At 35.0% G+C, this 12,981-nt stretch overlaps 1 protein-coding gene across 1 annotated transcript in view; it reads left to right on the forward strand.

Moving 5' to 3' along the window:
• LOC136257041 (broad substrate specificity ATP-binding cassette transporter ABCG2-like) overlaps positions 1-12,581 on the forward strand; it is a 32,896-nt gene extending 20,315 nt beyond the window's left edge. Inside the window, exons 13-17 of the mRNA XM_066050155.1 lie at positions 3,290-3,414; positions 4,639-4,793; positions 8,381-8,470; positions 11,192-11,253; positions 12,307-12,581. Coding sequence (XP_065906227.1) covers positions 3,290-3,414; positions 4,639-4,793; positions 8,381-8,470; positions 11,192-11,253; positions 12,307-12,460 — 586 coding nt within the window. The 3' untranslated portion in view covers positions 12,461-12,581. The remainder of the gene's footprint in view (positions 1-3,289; positions 3,415-4,638; positions 4,794-8,380; positions 8,471-11,191; positions 11,254-12,306) is intronic.
• The last annotated feature ends 400 nt before the right edge of the window (positions 12,582-12,981 follow it).

Below are 12,981 nucleotides of genomic sequence, written 5' to 3' on the forward strand. Positions count from 1 at the left end.
TGTGTGTGTGTGTGTGTGTGTGTGTGTGTGTGTGTGTGTGTGTGTGTGTGTGTCATATGGTCAAGAATACTGGCACACCACACAAGCATGATAAAGAAAGGAAATGTAATTTTCACACATCATGATGTGACACATATGTAGCTCCATGGTCCTTATTTTTTTTCTCTGTATAGAATATTTTTTTGTAATGAGACTACCCAAATCACACACAAAATTGAGTGAAACACCTCAGCTGTTCCCAAGATAAATACATTATGCCATGGTAATTATGTCATGAATTAGGTTAGGTAATCCTAAGGCTGCAGCACATGTTGCTGTCAGACCTTCAGTGCTGGTCACTGTAAAGTGTTAATAATAATAAATATTCAGGTGTGGTTACAGTAGGACCTCGTTTATCTGGATCCCAAACATCCAGACACTCGGTTAACCGAACGGGTCTGAAGTACTGCACGTGACTAATAATTGAAGGCAGTTATTGGCTTAACAGCTGAAGGGCAGCCATTCAAAGACATTGGCATGTAATTAGATGATGGTTTGGTGGTAAACATTGGTTAATTTGTTGATAGTTTGGTGGTGACCACAGACCAAACCCTAGCAGACAGTGGGGTAACCTACTTGTATTGAAGTGCTAAGTGCTCTTATTGCAGTGTTGACCATTAGTAGCATCATTTAACAGGTATATAGTGAATAAGTGACTGCATTTATGCATGCACTAATGGATGATTCAAAGTTACGGATTATCCAAAGTTATGAACAGGGCTTGGCCCCAGCGGGTTCAGATAAACAAGTATACAGTATATAGGCAACAGATAACATCTAGGAAACTATAGCTGGTTGACTTGGGATTAATGATTAATAAAAATAATTGGCTGATATCATTTTCCTTTGACATTTTGTCTTGTTTGGTTCTCAATTCTTTGTGAACTACAATTTGCAGCACTGCACATTTTGTTTTAAAGTACTGCAGCAGTAACTTGCAGTCAGATCAGGTATTTGATCACTACTGATACCACTTAAACAATATTTGCATTGTACAGTGGAACCTCAGTTATCCGAACCACTTCTGGACAGGGGTGGTCCATAAATATGAAAAGTCCATATCTCTGAAACTGTGTATAAATAACCTTAAAATAACATAAAGAACATTTTAAACATTTCAGTATTACCAACTGCCCTAATAAAACAGTCACTACTCTGATAGAACAGTCATTTCTGTGGTTCGGTTAACCGAGAATCCGGATAAGTGGGGTCCAGATAACTGAGGTTATGCAGAGGCTGAAATACGTAATTTGTTTTAGTTGACTCACAAAATTAATATCCCACAAATATTTATTGTCATTCAGTATTCAATATTGGCTTATTTGTTATGACTACAACAACTACACATTGTCTATTATGTCTTGGTTCTAAAAGTTTGGCTAATTTGTTATCAAATAATAAATAAACTTCAATTTGATGGATAACTTAGAAAGTTTTGTTTGAGCAATGATGTTAATATAATAAATTTAGCAATGGATCTGTGCATTATTAAAATGTATTATTAACATCATTACAGCCATTTTATGGCTGCCAACTTTGATTTCACAACTTTTTTCACCCAGGCAGCACCATTTTTATACAGTTTGGCTGTTTTTGCATGGATAATCTATCTATCTTATATATACATATAAAGCTGAAAAGCTGTCTGTCCATCTGTCCGTCTACAATTCCGATGGTGTCCAACGATTTTCTCGCCAGCTGATGCACGTATCGAAGCATTTTTTGTGCCAAACTAAGCGCTCACCATCTAAGAATTACCTCGCTTTTAAATGAAGCTTCTAACCGCCGTCGTTCGTCATTTACAGCGCGATTAGTGCAAGGGTGCAGACAAAAATTTGCTCGAATTCTTTCTGTAAACCGCATGCAAACCGCAAGTAAACACCTATTCCATTCAACTTAAGCATGCCTTTATAAACAACTTTTAAAAACTCTGTAACCACAGGTGACATTTAGTCCATATGTTAGAACGTTAGGCTGGAAACTGGTAGGTTGGGAGTTCAAATCCCAGTTGTATCACTTTTTTTTTCTTTTTCCGAACCTTTTGGTTACAACTTTTCTTTAACAATCTTTTTTGCTACAACTTTTTTTTTCATTTTGGCAGCCTTTTTGGTAACAGGTTTTTCTCACTCTACAGTGAAGGCTGTGTATTAGGGACTGAGCAAAAGTGTCCTGATTATCAAGGTTTCCTGAATTTTCAGTTCAGTTACATGCTAAGGGATACTTTAGGAGCATTACCAAGTGTCCACATTATGTAGGTGTCCTTATTTTCAAGTGTCCTGATTAACAGGTTCCACTGTATTGGTTGATAATACTTTGTGGTAGCTAATTTTACTGCACAAAGGTGATGACAATAGGTGATAATAGTCAGTAGTAGCTTACTCATACAGTACTGTAAATGGAGGTTAGAGATGATGACAATAGGTTGTAGTGTATAGTAAAGGGAACAGGAGGGAATGTTGTAGTATTGTTAACATACAAAGCTCAGCCTGCACTGTAGGCTTATACTGCATCTTACCATTATGTAGTTTCTTTTTGTTGTCAGTAAGTTAAATGTCATATGTATGGCATACCTGACAGGTACTATATATACTAATATCACATAATATGTAGTTTGTGCCTGTATGGTAGACATAATATTATAGGTATGGACAGGTAGTACAATAATACAGTTGTCTTTGCTTATGTAGATATACACAGCTCTGCTGTTTAAAATTATCTGTATGCTCACATCATTCCAGTGTACTTGCAGCGGATGGCCAGATGGTCTTTAAAAGTGACATTCATTATACATGCAATATAGTTACATGAATTTTAATGCATGCGGGTTTCCATTACATTATGTGCCCACAATATAATACGCAATATGGCAACTTCTACATTGTAGGGCAGGTACCAATAAATTAATGTCTTTTGTGGTCAATCTTTTATCAAATGATGCTACTTGCAGATATAGCCTGCATAATAAGACAGGCACTACTAGAACCATCCACATTATTCACGCCTGTTTGTTATAAGCATACATATTACTACAGTAGTTTAGCTACTGCAGTTCTGTAGGTTCAGGAGTACCTGCATGCTTCCCATGATTTCGGTATACTTTGCAAGATGTTGGTATTAAAAATGATACCACCATGCATGCTGCAGGGCAAGAATGACACTGATGTTTAATGCTTGGTTGTTATTATGTATAATGTGGTCCTGCACATAGGGCAGGTACCAATGCTAGTATTATATAAATTTGTTTCCTCAGACACCAGAACATCAGTGGTTATTACCGAGTCTCTAGTTACTTTCTTACCAAGTTATGTTGTGATCTTATTCCAATAAGAGTTATTCCACTCATCCTATATGTCAACATACTGTACTGGATGGTAGGTAAGTAACTATATATATACGTACATAAAATTTTGTGGTATTAAATTTTTACATATGATCATATTATGTATGCAAACGGTTACATTAAGAAACTATGCGCAAAGATTTAAGAATATTGAAGATACCATAGTTTTATCTTACATGCAAAAGTATAAATGCTGTACAAACACTAGATACCACACAGTTACACATAATGTGTATAAATGCTGTATGGATTTGTTTTGTCTATGCAATATGCAATTTATGATTCAATTAATTTTATTTAATTTGCATATATAGAGGCAAGGTGCTTTCTTAGGTTGTAAAGTGGGTTATTTTCCTAAGGTGCAAATTTCCCCGATTTTCCCAAATGGCTTCACGACTCATAAAAAGTTAGTCTGCATTGACTGCTTTAGAATTGTAGGATTGAGAGATTCAGGAATTTGATACAAGTGTATTAAAGACAAATCAATTTTAGATTTTCTCTCTAAGAAACCTCATTTGCCAGCTCCCAAAGACCCATTAAGCAGCAAAATGCTTCCCCTGTACCATTGTAGCTGCTAACACTGAAGTGATGCATGTCATGGATGCTTACATAGCATGAATTCATTTCAATATTACAAGTGAATCTTTAAAAATGTGGGGGAAACAAACTGTTTTAGTGACTCTTGTGAAGGTGTCAACATTCCAGTGCATAGGTACAATCCAACAAAAATAGTACGTGTATGGCTTCATGAAACATAGCCCCTCTATGCTTCTGGATGGACGCCTAGTTTTTGGATCATCCTTTGCTTGCCTATGAAAATACAAAATCCTCTATTCAATGTTTTTATGACTTCTTACATTGTCCATTGGATTCTTTGTGTGTGATAAGATTGATAATTTTAATGGCACCCTATCTAATATGAAATGGCATGAATCAAGCAATGTTGTACCAAGTTTGGTGTTTTTGTCAAAAAGAGAACAGTTTTTGCTTAGCTCACCAGATTTGTTGCTGCTGGAGGGTTTTATATGCATTTTATTTGTGTAGTATCTTCACTGACTAAAGCATTACCACCAAATTTTATTACTACTGTATGTTTCTGGTCTTAATCTTGATTGAGCCTTGAGATATTCAGTTGGGTACGTATTGTGATCATGAATTTCTATGTAAGGTACTAATTGGGGTAATTTGCACCTAGAAAAATAGCCTATTATGGTAACCATTGACCACTATATCACTATTAAATTTTCATGTATTGACAGGGTTTGAGCCAGATGCTGGAAAGTTTTTCTTCCACTTGCTGACTATGATAGTGTTTGTTATGGCTGCTTGTTCCCTTGCCTTTACCATCAGTGCATGGTCTCCTGTTGAAACCCTAGCAATTGTTGGAATAGCATTTACATTTTTCCCACAAATGGTATGTACATATACGCATGCATGTACAGTACATATGTATATATGTATGTATGTATGTATGTATGTAATGTATGTATGTATGTATGTATGTATGTATGTATGTATGTATGTATGTATGTATGTATGTATGTATGTATGTATGTATGTATGTATGTATGTATGTATGTATGTATGTATGTATGTATGTATGTATGTATGTATGTATGTATGTATGTATGTATGTATGTATGTATGTATGTATGTATGTATGTATGTATGTATGTATGTATGTATGTATGTATGTATGTATGTATGTATGTATGTATGTATGTATGTATGTATGTATGTATGTATGTATGTATGTATGTATGTATGTATGTATGTATGTATGTATGTATGTATGTATGTATGTATGTATGTATGTATGTATGTATGTATGTATGTATGTATGTATGTATGTATGTATGTATGTATGTATGTATGTATGTATGTATGTATGTATGTATGTATGTATGTATGTATGTATGTATGTATGTATGTATGTATGTATGTATGTATGTATGTATGTATGTATGTATGTATGTATGTATGTATGTATGTATGTATGTATGTATGTATGTATGTATGTATGTATGTATGTATGTATGTATGTATGTATGTATGTATGTATGTATGTATGTATGTATGTATGTATGTATGTATGTATGTATGTATGTATGTATGTATGTATGTATGTATGTATGTATGTATGTATGTATGTATGTATGTATGTATGTATGTATGTATGTATGTATGTATGTATGTATGTATGTATGTATGTATGTATGTATGTATGTATGTATGTATGTATGTATGTATGTATGTATGTATGTATGTATGTATGTATGTATGTATGTATGTATGTATGTATGTATGTATGTATGTATGTATGTATGTATGTATGTATGTATGTATGTATGTATGTATGTATGTATGTATGTATGTATGTATGTATGTATGTATGTATGTATGTATGTATGTATGTATGTATGTATGTATGTATGTATGTATGTATGTATGTATGTATGTATGTATGTATGTATGTATGTATGTATGTATGTATGTGAGGCAGCATAGCCAAGGGGCTAGAGCATCAGCCTGGTATAATCAAAAGGTTCCAGGTTCAATGCTTGGATATGCCAATTTGGTGTTGTTGTTGTTGTTGTTTCCTTGAGCAAGAAACTTTGCTCACATTGCTCCAGTCTACCCAGCTGTATATTGGGGACTTGATGGCCTGGTGTCATCTGGCCCACCCAGCTGTAACATCAATGGGTACCTGGTGTTCACTAGAAAAGCAAATGCCTAACTGTCCTTGTCTCACTTAGTGGTGTTGGGGTCGTTGTGGAACTTCAGGTTCCATGGTCTCTCTCTGTGAGACCTGGACATTCTTCCTGCTGGTTACTATCCCTGGAGGATTTGCCTGCACAAGGCTCAAACGCCTGGGCAGTGCACAGGCATCCCAATTCATGTGCATGTATATATATGTAGAAGTGGTGCAAAGTTACAAGTGATTTTTGAAAATTACAAACGCGATATTTTGTCACAACTTCAGGGTAAACTACAGATATAAACAAGTTAAAAATTGGTATGCAGATAGGCTAACCATCGTAGTGTGGACTTTTGTGATTTGAAAGCACTAAAACTATTAGCTAAGGAGATACATAGCTATAAAGCAAAAACCAAACACGTGAAACAAACACAATTGAGATGCTGTAATAGAATGAGAAGTAAAAGCATGTGAGAAAAATGTAAAAAAACAAAAACATTTTGAACCCTAACAATTTATTTCAATCCACTTTTTTAAAAATGTTCTATTAAAGTATCTTGGCACCATGATTAACCCCTTTTTGGTTTTTGCTCTGTAGTTGTACACTGCTGCAATGGTTGGCCTGTGAAAATTTGGATAGTGAAAATTTAAACAATCATGCATAGCTTCATGGTCCCTTCTCCAAAGCACACCATTTTTCCTTATAGCTGCCCACTAGGTAGGGAAAACCACACACCTTGATATGACCGAATTTGTTATAACCTTTCCCAATAAATAAGCAGGCATTTTCTTCTGGGCCAACATTTTTCATCTTTTGTACACTTAACTTGCAAAAACTGTTATGAAATGCAAACAACTCGATTGCTTTAAATGTTGACGCAAAAACAAATTTGTCATGGTGTTATGGACATATACATGACCGCACTTTTGTCATGGCTACAAGGTAAACAAGTAAGGGAATAATTTCAAAATTGGTATGTACATATTACCCATAAAATAAACTAACTATAAAAATATTACATATTATATTACTTTGTATCCACAACCTTAAGATGTCGCGTGTGAAATTACCACTTTATCACGTGACATGATTGCATTGTTGAACAATGTGCAAATTTTGGTTATAAGGTGAATAAGCTTCGGCTTCGTTACTTCATAGTGGCTAGGAATTACTCAGTGGATTACTAACAAGATTAGTAACTTCGTTACTTAAAGTAATAATATTATGTAATATTAGACTTGTTACAGTAACTTCATTACTTAGGTAGCACGTTAGCTTTTGCAAGTAAAGTAACTTGAGTTATATTACCTGTTTTTACAGCATATTTTGTTATATTACTTTGTTACCACAAAAGTAATAATTATTATGTAATGCGTTACTTATCCACTGAGTAATGCCTAGCCACTATGAAGTAACGAAGCCGAAGCTTATTCACCTTATAACCAAAATTTGCACATTGTTCAACAATGCAATCATGTCACGTGATAAAGTGGTAATTTCACACGCGACATCTTAAGGTTGTGGATACAAAGTAATATAATATGTAATATTTTTATGCGTTACTTATGTAACGCATTACCCCCAACACTGCTGCTGATAATGACCTTAACCATTGTCCATTATTAGCTAGCTTTCCTTTTGTGAGTCATTCTTATGGATTTTGTTAACCCAGCCTTGTAATGTCATGTGGTGTACGTGTGTTTAAAGGTAGCAGTGATTTCTATAGTGTTTTAGTTAGTCACCTACAGATATTTAATATATCTATATATGTAGACTTTGGGTGGAACAGGTTGAAAACTGTGATGGACAATACATAAACTTTTTAGACATTTGTTTGTATATAAACATAATTACCATTACATTTTGTGCAGTGGTAGTTAAGCAGGTGTAAATACTTGCTATGGTAGCTACCAGAAACTGAAGTTGTATACACTACTTGTTGTTGGATGGGTTATATAACAGCTGGATTCAGGGGCTAAAAGGGGCTAGTTGTGTCCAAAAGACTATAAGTGACTTTTGGCTAATTGTAAATTGTTATGAGTAAAACTCAGCAAGGTGAACCACAGAACAGTTAAAGCTATACTGTATGTGTATTCTTTTTTTACTGGGATATTATTGAAAGTACCTCAAGGTCTATAAGAGGGAAACTTTCATAAATTACTCTTTTTCTTATTTTTAAGGAGGACACTTTGCACATCATAATTATTTTGAAGGAGAAAAGTTATTAATTCCTGAAAATCATTAAAATTTTCCCCCACAAAATCTCTGTAATGATAATATTTTGGTTTCAAATCTATTTTAGATGTTTATGGGATTTCTGAAGAACCTCAATGAAATGGATGACTGGATTTCCTGGCCGAAGTACCTAAGTATATTTCGCTATGCTCTAAATGTAAGTATATTTATATGATTAAGGTGGCAGTCAAGCACATAATGGGCACCCTGACGCTTTGAAACCTTGTAACCTATAACCCACAAATATGCACGGTTAGATTAGCTATGCTATACCAGTATAGTCATGATAGTGCTGTTAATCCTTTTGAAGTGCTTCATGTATAGAGAATATATATATACATTGTAACAATCCCTCAGTACAAGCTCTTTTAGAATAGAAACTCTCACAGAACACTGTAGTGAACATGCTACTGTGAAATCTGCATTTAATATGGTACAACCATCACACAGTGGTTTGGCATTTTAGTAGTAGAGCTGCTTTTTCCAAGCTTGTGCATTCTATAGTGACTATAATAGATAGGAATATGAGCACTGTTAAGAATCACTGGTTACCCAAAGGGGGACAATTATCGCTTTGAGTCTGTTTATAAACTTGCTTCAAGTAATATTATGAAACAGTCTTATAGAATAGCGCCAAAGATGAAATGGTCTTCTTTACACAGCACACTGTTAAAATTAGGTGCTACCATAATTTTCTAAAAATCAAGGGGGTGTTGTTGCAACACCCTTGAAAATAATAACCACCTTAAGAGGATTATAGTCACACCCATTGGGTGTTACTATTTTGTAATCACCCTTAATTGTTCACTGGAACACCCCAAACAGAGGTCTTACACCTCATGATAGGGTGTAATATTATGACTGTAACTGCATACAATTACTAACACTCTTAGAAGTGTGGCAGAAACACTTGAATGCAATTAATTTATAGGCCAAGTGATTTATCGGCCCTCATACAACAGCACCTGTCCTGAACTATCATGCAAGATAAACACCTGCAGTTTAAAGTGAACATAACAGTTACAACCATGTCAGATTTTACAACTGTTACAAATTGCACATCAGGCAAAATCAGATGCCACCAGAGGGTAGCCACACTACCATTATAGTGCATGGTTTTGAGCTCAAACTACTTGAGGTTGGTTTTAATGGTGCAGGTGGTGTTAAACGCTTAATGGCAATTTCTGGCCTTGTTAAGGTTGATTGTCTTTGGTTGACAAGAAATGGGGGATGGCCTATTTTAATATTCAGTGTTGATTTTGCTGCATATATACCGGGCACTAAGGAACCAGCACAGCTCTGTAACCTCATGTATGTCTGGATTTCAATTGTGGTCTATATTTTTCCCACTCCTTTACATCCCACCTTCCACCCCTTTGTGAGGAGCAATGATACTACCTCTGCTACAATAAAAAGTGTATTGTGTGTACGTGATATGCTCTAAATGTGTTAGCATGTATTCCTGTGGTGTATGTGATGTGTAGGAGATGATAGTTCTCATTTGCCTCATTAAATAGCAAATGAGAACTATCATCTCCTACACCTTATACCCCCTAACACATTTTATGCATATCACATTTAGAGCTCATCACATATGCACAAATATTATGCATTTTATTGTAGTGAGCTAGCTTGCTCATTAAATTCATCAGATTTTCATTCTTATTTGGCAGGAACTCTACAAGTATCTGAAAGGTAATAATTTAAATTGATACATTTCTGGTATAAATTTCATATGCGTGCCTTGGCAAGTTACAATAGTTTTAATCTAAACCATTTCTCTCAAAACTTCTAATGTGTGATTTTGATCAGTTTTCCAAACAATAGTGTATAAATGCTTTTCCATTGTGCTAAAGGAAACTTGTTTACTATGTATGAAGTGCTGCACTTCTGCATGTAAGCGGTATTGATAATCAATGCAACTACATGTCATTGATGGGAACACCCTTTGCAACCTACAAGGGTGTTTCTGTGAATGAAATCCCACAATTAAAAGTTTCTTTGGTAGTTACATTATAAGTACAAATTGCAACTTACATATAAAGTGTAGAAAGACAAGCAAGTAAGTGTATTTGTAATCCTGTTGAATTACTGTATTTCACAAGTCATAATTATGTGTTTCCTGAATAAACCATTAATGAAAATGAAGGGATAAGAGGAGCTCCACCCCCTCCACAAAAGTCCACCCCCTCCACAAAAGTGTCGGAAATTAAAATGAAGGCAGTGTACCCCACCACACACACCCTGAATTTACACCTCCTGTAGCACCTTTACATTCTGGTGTTATATTTCTTGCAGCACCTTAGCACTCTTCTTTCACACCCTCCAAGTGTCATTACAGCACCTTTTCTAACACCTGAAGGGAGTTGTTTTTAAGCATGCAACTGGACACCCCTAAAGGTGCTTTGGTTACACCTGAATTTTAACAGTGCAGGAACACAATCTCATTGTTGTTAGAATTCCCCTGAACTCTGTACAGAAAGAAAGATATTGCATTAAAAAAACTTGATTACAATAGTGGGCAACCATCTAGCAGTCACTTGACCACCACCTTAAGTTGATATATAAGTTGTATAAACAGCAGTTTTATTAATATGGGAGAATGAGTTATGTTATTTTTAAATTATCCACTTGGCAGTGCACTCCAGTGTTACACAAGTACATAAGTCATACACAATACACCAAAAGAAATACAAACTTTTAATGCAGACTAAATGATCACATCCATTCTATATTGCTGTGCAGAAATTACCTAATTTAACTAAAATCTATCTTAGCAATAACTCTAGTACCCCAACTTGCATGTCTGTAGGGTGTATTAGACTAGCCATGTACTCTGATATGTGTATTGAAGTATTGAAAATTGATATTGTAACAGGCTGTAGTAGTCACTGAAATTGATGGCAATAAATACCCTCCTGGTTGTCCTACTAACGCAAGGTGCAGTGCTGTCAGTTATGTTGTGTTATATATTCTTTTTGTTTTGAATATACAGTATATATGTTATGATGTGGAATAAGTAACTTTGCATGCTTGCTGCTGAGAGCTAATAGACTTTGGCTTGTTTTGATCATAGTTGTAGAAATGTCAGGTGACAAGAACTCACATGATAATTTGTGCATACTTGTATACCTGAGGTGATTATTATACTGTACCTATATACAGCATATTTATAAAACCATTTTAAAGCACCACACACCAGCTGAAGTTACTGTAAGCTATCCATGTGTGGGTTGTGGTAGAATATGATCACAACCACAGTCCTCCAGCTTCAGTCTGCAGATATGATATTATGGTGCCATTAAATATTGTGATTACTTGAGTCATCTCAGGAGTGTCAGAGTAAAAGTAAAAGTGGTAAAGTTCAGTACAGTCTAAAGGCAGCTAGTGTAGGGGCCAGGGGAAAAGCTCCCCTAGAAAATTCACATCTTGAAACATTATTAGGAGGCAATTTTGGGCTGTAACTAGTACTGTTCTAGCTATCTGACTATTGAAAACTGTTTCTCTTTTATTTTACTGATCCAAAAAGTGGTGAGGCTCTGGCCTCACTGGTTGCGCCTACTCTGATGCCCTACATATTAAGTGGGTCACTTATTTGGTTTGGTGTATCATTGGTATGTTTATAGTGCTGAGTAGTTAAGTCACATGGTTCATTAAACTGTTTCATATCAAGTGTACATACATTATCTGCATGTCCAACAAGCTTTAGTGTGGCAAACCTTTGAGTTTCTGGTCATGGGTGGTCTATCCCAGAATATCCACAAGGCAATGAAAATAGCACTTGAAAAATAAACTGGAAACTAATAAAGTCATCCCATCAATAATAATTTTTTATAGTGGACCTTGTTGGCTCAGCAGAGTAAAAGATGTTAATAGTAGTATTACATATAGTTGACTACCTGGTGGCTATCTGAAGTTATATAATACCAGTAACTATGTACTGGCTGTGCTACTGTATGGGATTCACTCACAAATAAATTGTCGTTCCTACAGCATACTTGATTGTCTGGATGGGAGTGAGTACTTGGACAAACTCGGATATCTGGAGTTTGATGTTTGGTACAACATTTTAGCATTGTTCTGCTTCAATGTTGGCTTTCTGGTATTGGCATATGTGAGCCTGCGACTACTGAAGAAAGAAAAATAAAAACCCAGAGTGTATACCACACCCACGTAGTACTATATCTGCCATTTGTATCTATAGCTTGTATTATCATGTACATAGTTTATCAGATGATGCATAATACATAACATATATCGAACTATATACTGAGTTGAGTAGCAATATAGTAGGTGTTGTCAATACATCACTTTAATTGTACTTCAAACTCAATACAATATATAGAGGTGTAATCATGGATATGGACTGATGGAAACAAGTTACCGTAATTTGTTTTTATTTTCACGCAAAAAATTCTTATAAAAATTTCATGTAAAAATATTTTCATGATTTACATGAATGACTGCATAACAGCAGAGTATCCTGACTGACTGCTCTATTACAGCAGAGTATCCCGACCTTTTACAAAAAATATATGTAATAAAATGTGTAAGCATTTTTGTATACGAAAATTATTTATGATGACAAAAACAAATTACAGCAATTGAAATTTGTAACCAGATTTTGGGAAACCATTTTTAATGTTGCACATGAAACAATTTTACAAC

This window comes from Dysidea avara, chromosome 5 (assembly GCF_963678975.1).
Source record: "Dysidea avara chromosome 5, odDysAvar1.4, whole genome shotgun sequence".
Lineage (NCBI taxonomy): Eukaryota > Metazoa > Porifera > Demospongiae > Dictyoceratida > Dysideidae > Dysidea > Dysidea avara.